This window comes from Carassius gibelio, chromosome A20, assembly GCF_023724105.1.
Source record: "Carassius gibelio isolate Cgi1373 ecotype wild population from Czech Republic chromosome A20, carGib1.2-hapl.c, whole genome shotgun sequence".
Classification (NCBI taxonomy): Eukaryota; Metazoa; Chordata; class Actinopteri; order Cypriniformes; family Cyprinidae; genus Carassius; species Carassius gibelio.
Window position 1 is genome coordinate 7,365,267 of NC_068390.1, and position 12,478 is coordinate 7,377,744.

General features: G+C 39.0%; 1 protein-coding gene across 1 annotated transcript in view; it reads right to left on the reverse strand.

Annotated features, from left to right (window-relative positions):
- The window catches only part of LOC127938411 (exostosin-1-like), a 309,435-nt gene that overhangs the window by 23,050 nt on the left and 273,907 nt on the right, over positions 1–12,478 (reverse strand). Inside the window, exons 6-7 of the mRNA XM_052535006.1 lie at positions 2,829–2,961; positions 319–437 (exon numbers count right to left, since the gene is read on the reverse strand). Of these exons, the coding sequence (XP_052390966.1) occupies positions 319–437; positions 2,829–2,961 (252 nt within the window). The remainder of the gene's footprint in view (positions 1–318; positions 438–2,828; positions 2,962–12,478) is intronic.

Below are 12,478 nucleotides of genomic sequence, written 5' to 3' on the forward strand. Positions count from 1 at the left end.
TACACAAATCATTATAAAGAAGAAAAAAGTCATATGAGTTTGAGATGACTTGTGAGCGAGAAAAATAAGACAAGATTTTCTTTATTTTTCTTTTTTTCTTTCTTTTGGTGAGTTTTACTTATTTATTTACATCTCATTGGTGATTTAATATAACCAGGTGTGCAGGCTGCCAATAAAGAAAGAACTCTAAACAACAATGTGACCTCCATCAAACAATCACTGGCAGTGTGAATGACCCGTAACATGATGTATATTTGCACCATAGATAATAATGGAAGAGTTATTATCGTGTGTGATCATTTGCAGTCATATTCTCACCTGTGCACAGAACTTGGACTTGGCGACCGCATGGATCAGTTTGAATATGGGCTGCTGTTGGGACTGTAGAGGTGTGACCGCTTGAATGACAGCTGTAAACTCCTGAGACGGACTCTTACCTGCAGAAATCACAGACATAGATAGCAGAACTTTAGTGATTTGTTTTGGATAGTCTTTATTTGCAGGTGAATTTCTTTTGCTTAAATCGTGAAGCACATACAAATGCAGTTTTCACAGACTGCGAACGTCAGATTAGCCTTAATGAAATCAGTCTACAGCGAAATCAGCCTTCGGTGTGTAACATCTCTCTGCATTTGTATCTGTTTGCTTTATGGCAGCCGTTCAAAGAGAACACCTGTTTATCTTTGTTTCTCCGCAGGGATTCGCTTCATTTATCTACGTTTGCGACTGCAACTCCAGAAACCTGACAGCTACATTAAGTCTCTATTACACCACAATAAAGGTTACTACAAAGAAAAGAACAAAAAAAAAAGGATAAAACTAGTAAAATGAATTGATCAAAGATATGAAACTTTTACATTTTATATATAAATGACTATATATATAAATGCCTACATGTCATAATAGATAGTCAACACATGTATCAGAATTAGGCTATCTATTTGCTCCGAGCAAATCCGTCATGACATGAGCGCAACTGGCTCTTAAAGGGAATGAAAGATGAGACTCTGATTGGCTTATTGCACGTTACGCCCAAAAAACACTTATTACTCATTAAGAGAACCCCGTTTAGACCATGTGCCCGGGCGCGCCAACCATTTTTCCATCGTTAAAATAGCAAAAGTGGATTTGGACAAGCCCTGAGTACACCAGCGCCGTGTGCTTTACACTTTGCGTTTAGATTATTAAAATAGGGCCCATAGTTTTAACCTCTTAATACCAGAGAAAAACGTTTTAGGAAACAAATAGCTTTTTTACCAATGTCTTTACTTTGTTTAGAGCTTTAGAAACAATGTAAAAAAACACACGCACACACGCACACACACACACACACACACACATATACATATATATATATTACATTCTACAAAATGTCCATAAATGGGTTTTCTCATTATATACAAATGTATAAACTAAATATAATGTGTATATGTGTTTTTGGGGCAACGTAATGAAAAAAAAATAAGTGTAATAATCGAAGTAATAAGATTTGCATAATAATATATAATATCTCATAAAATTTTGAAACATAATTTCTTTCCCTGTTCATTTGTTATTTCTCCTAAAGTGCATAATAAACACGCTTTTAGTCCCGGTGTCCTCATATGAAATTAACGTCCTGTTTCGTAACAGGAAGTCATTTCGGATTTGAAACCCCATAACATTTTCCTGCGATGTTGATTAATGACACTCAATTAAAAGATTTGACAGATTTAAATGATAATTACCAAATATTATCATATTTCCATTAGAGTGTCACTAAATTAATTTCAGACATTATTGATGACCAAGGAGAGGGAGTGGTCTGAAACATCCAATCATTTGGTATATCTGAAAACTGGCATGTACAGTCTCAGAGAAATTCACAAAAATATAATTGCGTAAGGTCTTAAGAGGTTGAATCATGTTTTAATCTTTTGTAGTGTTTTGAAACAGTGCACTTATTTTGATGTGTTGACTAACATATTACAGCACATGTAAAGTACTTTATTCTATGTTTAACCAAAGCGTATTTATAAATTTAGCGTATCTAAATCTGTGTTAGTGAGCACTTCTCCTTTGCCGAGATAATCCATCCACCTCACAGGTGCATGACAGCATGATTATTGCACAGGTGTGCCTTAGGCTGGCCACAATAAAAGGTCAAAATTGTGCATGTTCAGAAAAATAAAAATATATATAAAAAATGCAAACCAGAAGATTCATCTGAGCTGTGTACGACAGAGCATTATTGTGTATGCAGGCCACAAAATCTAAAATATTTACAAATGACTGTTTCAAGGAAGACAGGGACACAGCAAGCCATTGGCGCAGTCCGATGGTCATGTTGGATGATTTCTCATTGCCTAAAAAACAGCATGTATCACAGGTGGCCGGATATTTTAGTGTTGCTCTGGCTGAGTGAATCAAGCTGTATATCACACCACACTGAAGTTCTCTCAAGTTATGGCCACATACAGGGAGTCTTAACTGCCCATCATCAAAATTATGGAAAGTGGGACTAACAACGAATGTGACAGCAGAGAATAAACCATCTATCACTCCTGCAACATAGATTTACTGCTGACATGTGAAGCCCAGGGACAAATCCACTACAGTCCCCTATATGCACATGCAAAGACACACAGGCCGGATTTAGAAAGGAATATGGCAGACACATATGTTCACAATCCACTATGAGATTACACACACACACACACACACACACACTGCTTGGAGGGAGACCAACATCTATCTAGTTATGATTTCATTTGCACTGCAACAAAGTTTTATGGCATTGAGCCGAAGGTGGTGAAGTCACACACACACACACACACACACACACTCACCAAGTGTTGAGTAGTAGAAGGGGAAGAGGGTGAGGTCGCTGGAGAACTCAGGAAGTGCGTAAAGTCCTCCAGGCAAAGAATTCCACATCAGGCTGCTTCTGGACATGTGCGTCCGTATCCTGTCGTGGATAATCTGCAAACACAACATTATTTATAAGTTACCATTAGCATTATGGGTGCTACAATCATTAAAAATATTGCTTGTGAGTGCTTTCTGTGATGGTGTTTACATTCCACCTGCGTCATCTGCCTGAACGACACTCTAGTAAATGCACGTTGGAAGTTTGCGGAGCCTAGAGATTACTATTTATAAAGATTTAAATATGGAGCCATGTGGAGCACTTCTTATGATGGATGCATGCACTTTACTGGACTTCAAAATCTCAACATACATTCACTGCCATTATAAACTAGAAAGAGCCAGAACATTTATTAATGTAACTTAATTAGTTTTTGTCTGGGAAAAGTCATGTACACCTAGGATGACTTGAGGGTGAGTAAATCATGGGATAATTCAAATTTTTGGGGGTGAACTATCCCTTTAAATTAATGCATGACATACATTAACTGCATGAATTGTACAATCTGTACTGTACTGAACTGTACATTTCTACCATATGGAGACATATCAAACAGTCACCTCTGATTAACAGATCACTCTTAATTGTAATGTAAAAACATTTATTACCCAGAGACATTCAATAATTTAACAACACAATCACATGTTTATGGTTCTCTGATGCTGGCTAATGGTGTAAAAAAAAAAAAAAAAAAAAAAAAAGAAAAAATTCAAATCCTAGTAACCAAATCAAATATATATATATATATATTTTGTATTTTGTTTGTTCATATTTTACATTGTTTATTTTAATTTTACTTTGTTTATTTACATTGTTTATTTTAATTTTACTACTTTATATGATTTCATTAGGGAAACCCTGTTTTATAAACTAATGCTAGATTATAAACATACTATTGTATATTGTTAAATGATGTTTCATAAATGTAGATAAATGTTATAAAACATATTAGTACTTATATTAGAAATTAACATTGACCAAGTTTTGTTCATTGTTAGTTCATGATACCTAATGCCTTAAATGTAAGGGTATTACAATAAACAAACAAACAAACAAACAAACATATCAGACCATCTCTATCACTCTATACAGGCAACGCCCAGACAACATTCTCAACAGTATGCACACAGGCCTAATTACTCAAATTAAACACAATCATATTTTATTACAAAACTAATTAATCACAATCTGCTTCACCCCCTTCACAACGGGATGTGTGAGATCTTTAAACTAAAAATAACTTGTAAAACACATACACGCACCCTTTTCTGTCCTGAGTCCTCCTCTAATGGGCCTGATTGGTTTTGCTCTTCCAAGTCTAGAAATGCACAAGCCAATTAGGATCAACTATGGTATAATTAAAGAACCCTTATGTCAGGCATCATGTGTGTTTGTGTAACTCTGCACCTGTACATGTTTTAATGTGCTGTAAGTGAAGTGTAGTGATTTTGTTAGATCCATAAAGCATCTCGCTGGTCTTGTTCTTTGTAGTAGGGAAATGAATTCAACATGGCATATGTTCTAAAACAAGTGCCAGGGCGCGGGTCCATGGAGAGGGCATTTGATCTATGTGCTTAATTAGGCGGGATTTATTGCTGCATGTACAAACACACACATACACACACACACCACATACACGACTGTTGAAAGACTCATTACATAATTTGTCAACATGGTACGGCGTGGACATCACAATGCACTATTAGCTACCAGTCTATGCAGTACTGTAAATGGATGCAGGGATGCACAGAATGTTGCAGGGATGATGTATTTTTGTATCTTCTGGTTCCATCATCCTGAAGTCAATTAATTTTTTGAAAAGCGTTCTGAAAGGGTACATTTGGTTTTTTACTTCTGACGGTTATATTAAGGCTTCTTAACGAACAAAACATGTATGAATCATAAACGTTTGTTGGTCACAGAGCTTATTTTCTGCTTTAATCCAAAATCCAGTGGAAAATGCTATTTCTTTTTATTGTATAAAAACACATTTGAAGGAACCAGGGTGATGCCAATCAGGTTGCATGACCTATAAAAATATATCATTTCTGCAGCACTATCCCTGAATCCCATTGTTCATACTATCCATCCTAAACAGTATGTGAGTTTAGAATAAGTGTGTCTCTATGCATAGTATGTTGAAAAGGCTGGAAGTCCCTGGATGGTCTACTATTTCAGGTCTATTTTTGAAGTGTGCATCCGTGCAAACTATAATGGCTAATATTGCGCACAATCCAGCCCATTGTATAATCCATCTGTTTGGCCATTAACATTAAAAAGCATCATTATGCAAAAAATAGCGGAGTTCTCCGCATAAAAAAACCCACGACTGGCAAATCAACATGGAAATTCTTTTCTCTACAACACTGTAGGAAGTTAAATGAAATGTGAAGGATGTTAATTGTGACAAGATGACTGACATGGAAGTTTACAGTGATAGGGTGTGTGTAATTTGCGACAGAGCGCCACCTGTGGCTGTGTCAGGTCGACATGAGGGATGATGACAAGTTCGGTTCCTCAAGGTCCCTGTGTCTCAGACCTGGCCTCGAGAACATGGCCCAGCAGTTCTCGGCTACACAGGAGCAGACTGAGGCAATCCTCAGGGACGTGCTCAGTATATGAATATGTTCAAGAGCAGGATGGTGGTCCCACTGGAACAGTTTCAGACGTTCGTGGTACATATGGCAGCTGCAGCTGCTTCATATTAGCCCACTTCAACACTGGCTCCATGGCCCAGGTGGTCGTGGGTACGCAGCACTGGTCAAAGTCACACCGGCCTGCCACCAAACCTTCAGCCCGTGGTTAGACCTTGCATTTCTCAGGGCAGGGGGGCCCCTGGAACAGGTCTCCAGACATGCTGTGGTTTACATGTTAGCTATATGTCTTGCCTTGAACCAACTCAGAGGGTGTTTATAAGGCAAGCACATGCTGGACAACTCTGCGACTGTTGCGTACATCAACCATCAAGGTGGTCTATGCTCCCGTCCAGGGGTAGAAAGAGTACTGTTACATTGTCGAAATAATACTCAATTACAAATAAAAGTACTGCTGTCAAAACAGTACTTAAGTAAAAGTACAAAATTCTCATCTCAAAAACTATTAGTTACTAGTTACTTTTTAGCCGGCGATATTTAATTAATAACCAATGTTTTTTTTATTTTTATATCACATATCTATGTGGATAATAGCTACTTTGAACAAAACCTTGTTTTATCTTATTGACAAAAGTATGTGAATTAGTAGTCATGATACTGGAATTTCTAAGTTCAACACCTTGAAAAATATCAGTATCAAAGTACCTGTGAACTGGAAGTTGCAACTGACTTCAGTTTTGTGATGTATTTTAAAGTGGAATGGAATATTGAATAAAGGGTGGGGTTTTATTGCGGCACACCTCTTGCTCATAGCAGATTCACGGTTGGATAGGAGTGGTTAAAGGGGTCCTATTGTATTTTTTTTTACATAGAATTTATTTTGTACTAGAACATACTCTTACACTTGTTGGTTCGAAAAACGCATTATTTCTTCACATAATTTATATACTTTCTCCCCAGTCTTGCACAAACGGCTCAAGTAGTTCCAGGTTTGATGAAAAACAAAATGTGTTGTGATTGGTTAGCTGTCCCTGTGTGTTGTGATTGGCAAACAGATGGTGTTTCAGTACTGCCCCGCCGCTTTCCAAAGCAGCAACAGTGTTCTCTTCATGGATGATTCCCGGTTTTCACTGTACAGGGCAGATGGCAGACAGCGTGTATGACATCATGTGGGTGAGTGGTTTGCTGTTGTCAATGTTGTGGATCCAATGGCCCATGGTGGGGGTAGGGTTATGGTATCAGCCGTCGTATGTTATGAACAACGAACACAGGTGGATTTTATTAATGCCATTTTGAATGCACAGAGATACCGTGAAAAGATCCCGAGTCCCATTGTTGTGCCATTCATCCAAGACCATCACCTCAAGTTGCAGCTTGATAATTCATGGCCCCATGGATACACTGGAAAAAGAATGGTCTGTCGTTGTTTCCGCTTGTCACAGTGTGATGCGGGAGAAAAGCACGTAAACGAGGCAGAGAATATTAATAAGATTTTAATAATCCACATAGAGGTAATCCATAATGTGAAGGCAGAAACACACATACACATCGAGAAGACGAGACAACCAACATTGAACAGGTTAGTTTTGATTTCATGATATATAAGCATTTTCAATACCACTGGCAAAACTGCCACTTTCAATATTACATTTTATTTTGACCATCCATTTTTTTTTTATTCTAAGCCATCATTATTTCAAGCTTTGAAATTGGTTTAATCCAAGTCTTCTTAAAAGACATATTCACTTTATATGACGAAGAGATTTAATACAGGCTTTTATTTACATTCATATAAATATTGATCAATTACCATTACAAAAACTTCAATCTTAAATGTGCTCATTCTGTGTGATTGTGTCTTTAAAATAGCTTATAGTTTATAGCTTATAGCAAGGAAGCTTGAGTTCAAATTTAATTTACAAAAAAAAAGATAAGTGCACAGTAATAAAAATAATAGAACAAATGACCTCATTTCAGTTTTAGGTATACAAAATATGACTTTTTTTATAAGCAGTGATTTAAAGGAACACTCCGACTTTTTGGGACTTTATCTTATTCACAGTATCCACCAGAGTTAGATAAGTCCATACATACCTTTTTCATTTCTGTGCGTTCTGTAAGTGTTATTTGACGCACCCACCGCTAGCCTAGCTTAGCACAAAGACTGGATGTAAATGGATACTGTTAGCATAATAATCCCAATAAGTGACAAAATAATGCAAACATTTTCCTATTTACATGTTGTGATCTGTATAGTCACAGCGTGTACAAATAACAAGGCTATATGAGACAGAGCCCATTTTTAATCGTATAAATACTGGGAACTATATTCTCACTAGGCGTAGGAGCACAGCTAACATTACTTGGGCGGAGTGGCTACTTGGGCGGAGTGATTAGCGCAGCACACGAGGCGCCTTGTTGATGTTCCGTAAACAAAACAAGTGACTAGCTAGACGTGACTCGTGATCATGGCTGACTTTGAGGAATTGTCAGACAGAATTTTACTGTGTATCAAACCAAGATCCAGAACCATATAGTTTTGAGCCAGAATACACAGACGAGGAGTTACAAACTTTGGAAGCTGTAAGACAAGATGTCGAAGGGAGAATCAGAACGAACACAGACTGGTGCTGTAAATGTGGAACATGCCAACCTATGCCGACAGAAACCGAGTGCCTTTTTTGTAATGAATGGGACCGGGTATTGCCATCAATGTCAAGGCTTGATGACAATCAAAATATTTGCGTCACTACCACGGAAGATTTCTCTGCCCTAATACACTCCGCAGTTGTCGTTTTTTTCCCCCATTGTGACAAGATCAACTGGAAGAAACACCCCATGCCGAGTGAACCTAATGATCAGCTGTCCACCAAGTAAGTGATTTTGTTATAATGATCATGAGCAGTGTGTTCATGACAACACAATAATAACAATAAAGGGGATACACGGAGCCCCTATTCACGTAATAGTGTCACTACTAAGGTTATATTACATTAGCATGGCACTGTTAAAGTATGGCTAATGTTAGTCATCTCAAAACATAACGGAAAACTTACCGCAGCAACAAGTGATCCAATTTTTCCTGTCTTTATTATCGATGGGGTGGCTGTATCCTTTAGCACACGTTTCATGGTCCGTGTGGCAACTTGCATTTGTTCAAAATAGTCGTCTACAGTAAAATGTTCAGAGCAAACGAAATACTTTGTGATGGTGTTTACAGGTGTGTTTGGATCTATTTCCAGAGCAAGTAGCCATCGATTCATCAGGTCATCGTTTTTGGTTGGAATTCTATGAAACATCATAGTATTACCTGGTCTCTCCTGTTTATTGTCACAGCTCTTTACAATACAGCGAACACCCATGATTGTACACTATAAATTTACTATCTAGTAATTGCTGACTCTATTACTCCAACTCTGAGCGATCTCTCTGCTCCTCACCTCGGCGCGTCTCATGTGCTGCGCTAGCCACTCCGCCCAAGTAACGTTAGCTGTGCTCCTACGACTAGTGAGAATATAGTTCCCAGTATTTATACGATTAAAAATGGTCTCTGTCTCATATAGCCTTGTTATTTGTACACACTGTGACTATACAGATCACAACATGTAAATAGGAAAATGTTTGCATTATTTTGTCACTTATTGGGATTACTATGCTAACAGTATCCATTTACATCCAGTCTTTGTGCTAAGCTAGGCTAGCGGTGGGTGCGTCAAATAACACTTACAGAACGCCCAGAAATGAAAAAGGTATGTATGGACTTATCTAACTCTGGGGGATACTGTGAATAAGATAAAGTCCCAAAAAGTCTGAGTGTTCCTTTAAGAGCCATATACAGTATGTTGAGGCCCACCTGTATTTATTTAGGTAAATGGAACATCAGATGGCATTGACCAGTACAATGTTGTGATGCAGTTAGGCAGGCTAGGATATTTATATGTACAAATCAGACAAATATCCCATTCCAAACATTTTCAGCATAAACTTTAATTGTAAAGAAATTAAAGTTCCATCTTTAATTGTTGAAAGACTTTCTTGTGCATTTAACTTACAGCCAATAAAATTTCCAGTAGGATTTTCATTAGCCAAAATCTATTTGGAATGGTTGACAAAGTTTAATTTAATTTAATATCTCATTTAAAAGCATGGAGAGATCGCAATTGCACGCAGTCTGCACACAAGAAATAATGGAGTGAGAGGACAGGCAATTCATTTTTATAAGTTAGGCCTATTTGTGTGCTCGCATCCAGTTATCTGCGATTGCATGACTGTGTTCTCATGTTACAACAAAGCGCTCACCACATTTGTGCAGGAATGAGTAAAATTATGCAGAATATCTGCAATCCAATATGGACATTCAGACTCTGTAATCGACAGGAAGCAGATGTGTGTCAAGCTCATTGTCAGAGATGTAAGAGATACGCAGATTGTATTGGTGTATATTCGGTAGATACTGTGGAAAATGAGTACTTGAACCATGTCAGATATTTTAGTATTGGTATCAAAATATCGATATTTATGATAACACTACCATGTAGTTTGTTTCTCCAAGCTTTGAGTGTGTAAATTACGCTGAGCTCCCTTTCTGTCTGATCAGCTCTTCAAAACCTGCTGCAGCGGCGGCATTTCCCGGTTCAAATATCAGGGCTTTTATTGGTTCCTACACGATCTGATATCTTCATTGGCTAATGAAATGCCAATACAGTAAGGAACTATGATTTAAAAGTAACGAAGTAGAAACTACTTAATTGCAGTAACATAAGTAGTTATAATTTGTAACATCCACCACTGCTCTTGTCGCATGTCGCAACTTGCCCACCACCTCTTCCTCTGGAATCAGAAACATCCGAGGTTGCTTTGTGACATTCACATTCCAGATCTTCACAACCGTATGGCCGACGAGCTGTCATGAGTTGCGCTCCCTGGAGAATGGAGACTTCATCTCCAGATGGTCCAGCTGGCTCTCAATATGTGTTTCCCCTAGTGAGCCTTCACTGTGCGAGATCAGGGTGGACGAGGAGCAGGTCCTGCTTGTGGAGTCTAACTGGCCCACTCAGAGTTGGTTTCCAGAAATAAATGATCCTTGTGACAGCCACACCCTGGCAGGTTCCTTTGAGGAAGGATCTACTAACCAGGTAATCCTGAGGCCCTGGCCCAGCTATGTGCCCAAGGTTCCTACTACTCCCCTGGAGGAGGCAGACCCAGCCCTAGCTTTGCTTTTTCCCGTCCAAGCCTTAAGATGGTATGTAGACTTGAATCAAAGCTTCAGGACCACAAATCAGCTCTTTGTCTGTATTGGAGGTCGGCAGAATGCAAATAACATTTCCAAGCAGAGGATAGCCCACTGGATAGTGGATGCCATCACCCCGACTTACCAGGCATAGGACATGCCCTGCCTGCTCAGGGTGCGAGCGCACTCTACTAGGAGTTATGCATCCTCCTGGGCCCTTGCTCTTGGCACCTCATTGACAGATATTTGTAGAGCTGTGGACTGGGTGACCCCTAACATGTTCGCTAGAATATATGGATATATGGCCTTTGTGTCGAGCTGGTCTCATCATCTCAAATGGGTAGAAACACTGAGAGGTCCCGGTTTAGTATCAGCTTGCTTAAACCGCTCCAGAGAGTCCATACTGTAGACCCTGTCGAGCTCCTCCATCCCCTCGGCAGCCAGACATGGTGGAACATCCGGCGCCAGGCCCTTACTTGATGAATCCATGAAAACTGGTACAGAGCTGGGTTCTTAGGTATGTAGAGACCTATTTGGATCTCATATGTGTAAAGAGTTGCTGCTCTACCACTGCTGAGCGGCTGGGTTACTGGCTCGGCTCCCCAGCGAAAACCTGGTGTGCGTTGCATCTGCTGCCTTTTTATGTTCACGCTTTGATCAGTGGAAACTGGATGCAATCATCACATGCCTATGTTCATTGGCTTGTTTAGATACACTAAAAGTGGATTGGTCTCCCTAAGCGAGATCCCAATTCGTCATTACTGATGTGACGTCTCCATTCCCTCTTTCACAGAACGAGGGTTACAAATGTTTTAGACGTTTTCTATTCCATTGATGCAACTGAAGTATTAATCATTTGAAAAAAATAATAGTCATTTAATTAGAAGTAAATCCTTTTAATGAGTAAACAAAAATATTTATTTATTTTTCTGAGTAAACTGGAGAAATCCTCTTTTTATGGTCTTTCTCTGTATCTCTCTGTAATTTGACTTTGATATGAAAAATTATGGTTCAGTCAGAAGGGGGGCAAATCCCGAGACTGGGTCCATGATTTCACAAAAAGTAATTCTATTCAACATTTTCAGAGTGGAACAGAAGCGGGGATTAGGATAACTCCTGAAAGAGACCAGCTTCTGGGACTAGAAAAACACAACATAAAAAAGTGTATGTTCAGTAACAGGTGACATATTATTTACCCAGAATGTATGACACAGGCTTTTCAATGAGGTTGAATTAAGATTTTATTGCAGCAGTTCCTGCATCTGGTAGGTTGCAACAAAAATGGGTCACAATTCTATTCTCGTCACGGACAGCAGGGAAAACCAGTGCCGGCCCTACCTAATAAGTGATATAAGCGAATGCATAGGGCCCCCTGGCCATCAGGCCCGTTTCGGGAGATCAGAGAGCAATCACGGGAGTAAGGTGAGATGATGGTGGAGATGGCTACAGCAGAGCTGAGCTGGAGCATTATCTGAAGCTGTACTTCCATAGGAATTAATAAAAATTCCTTCACGGACACACACTGTAGGTGTCTGACAAATTGTGTAGAATGCAATGCGTGCTCAGTAGCTCCATTCCTGATCGCAAGATCAAAAGCGAAAATAAAAAGGATGTGTGCACATTTGAATGCAATTTAAATTCCAGCAGTTTAAGAGCGGATGAGTCTTTGATTGGCTACATTGCGCAACCCTTTAAATACGTGTTATGAACAGAAACATTGTCTAGCTTGTGAATGTCATTGTAATG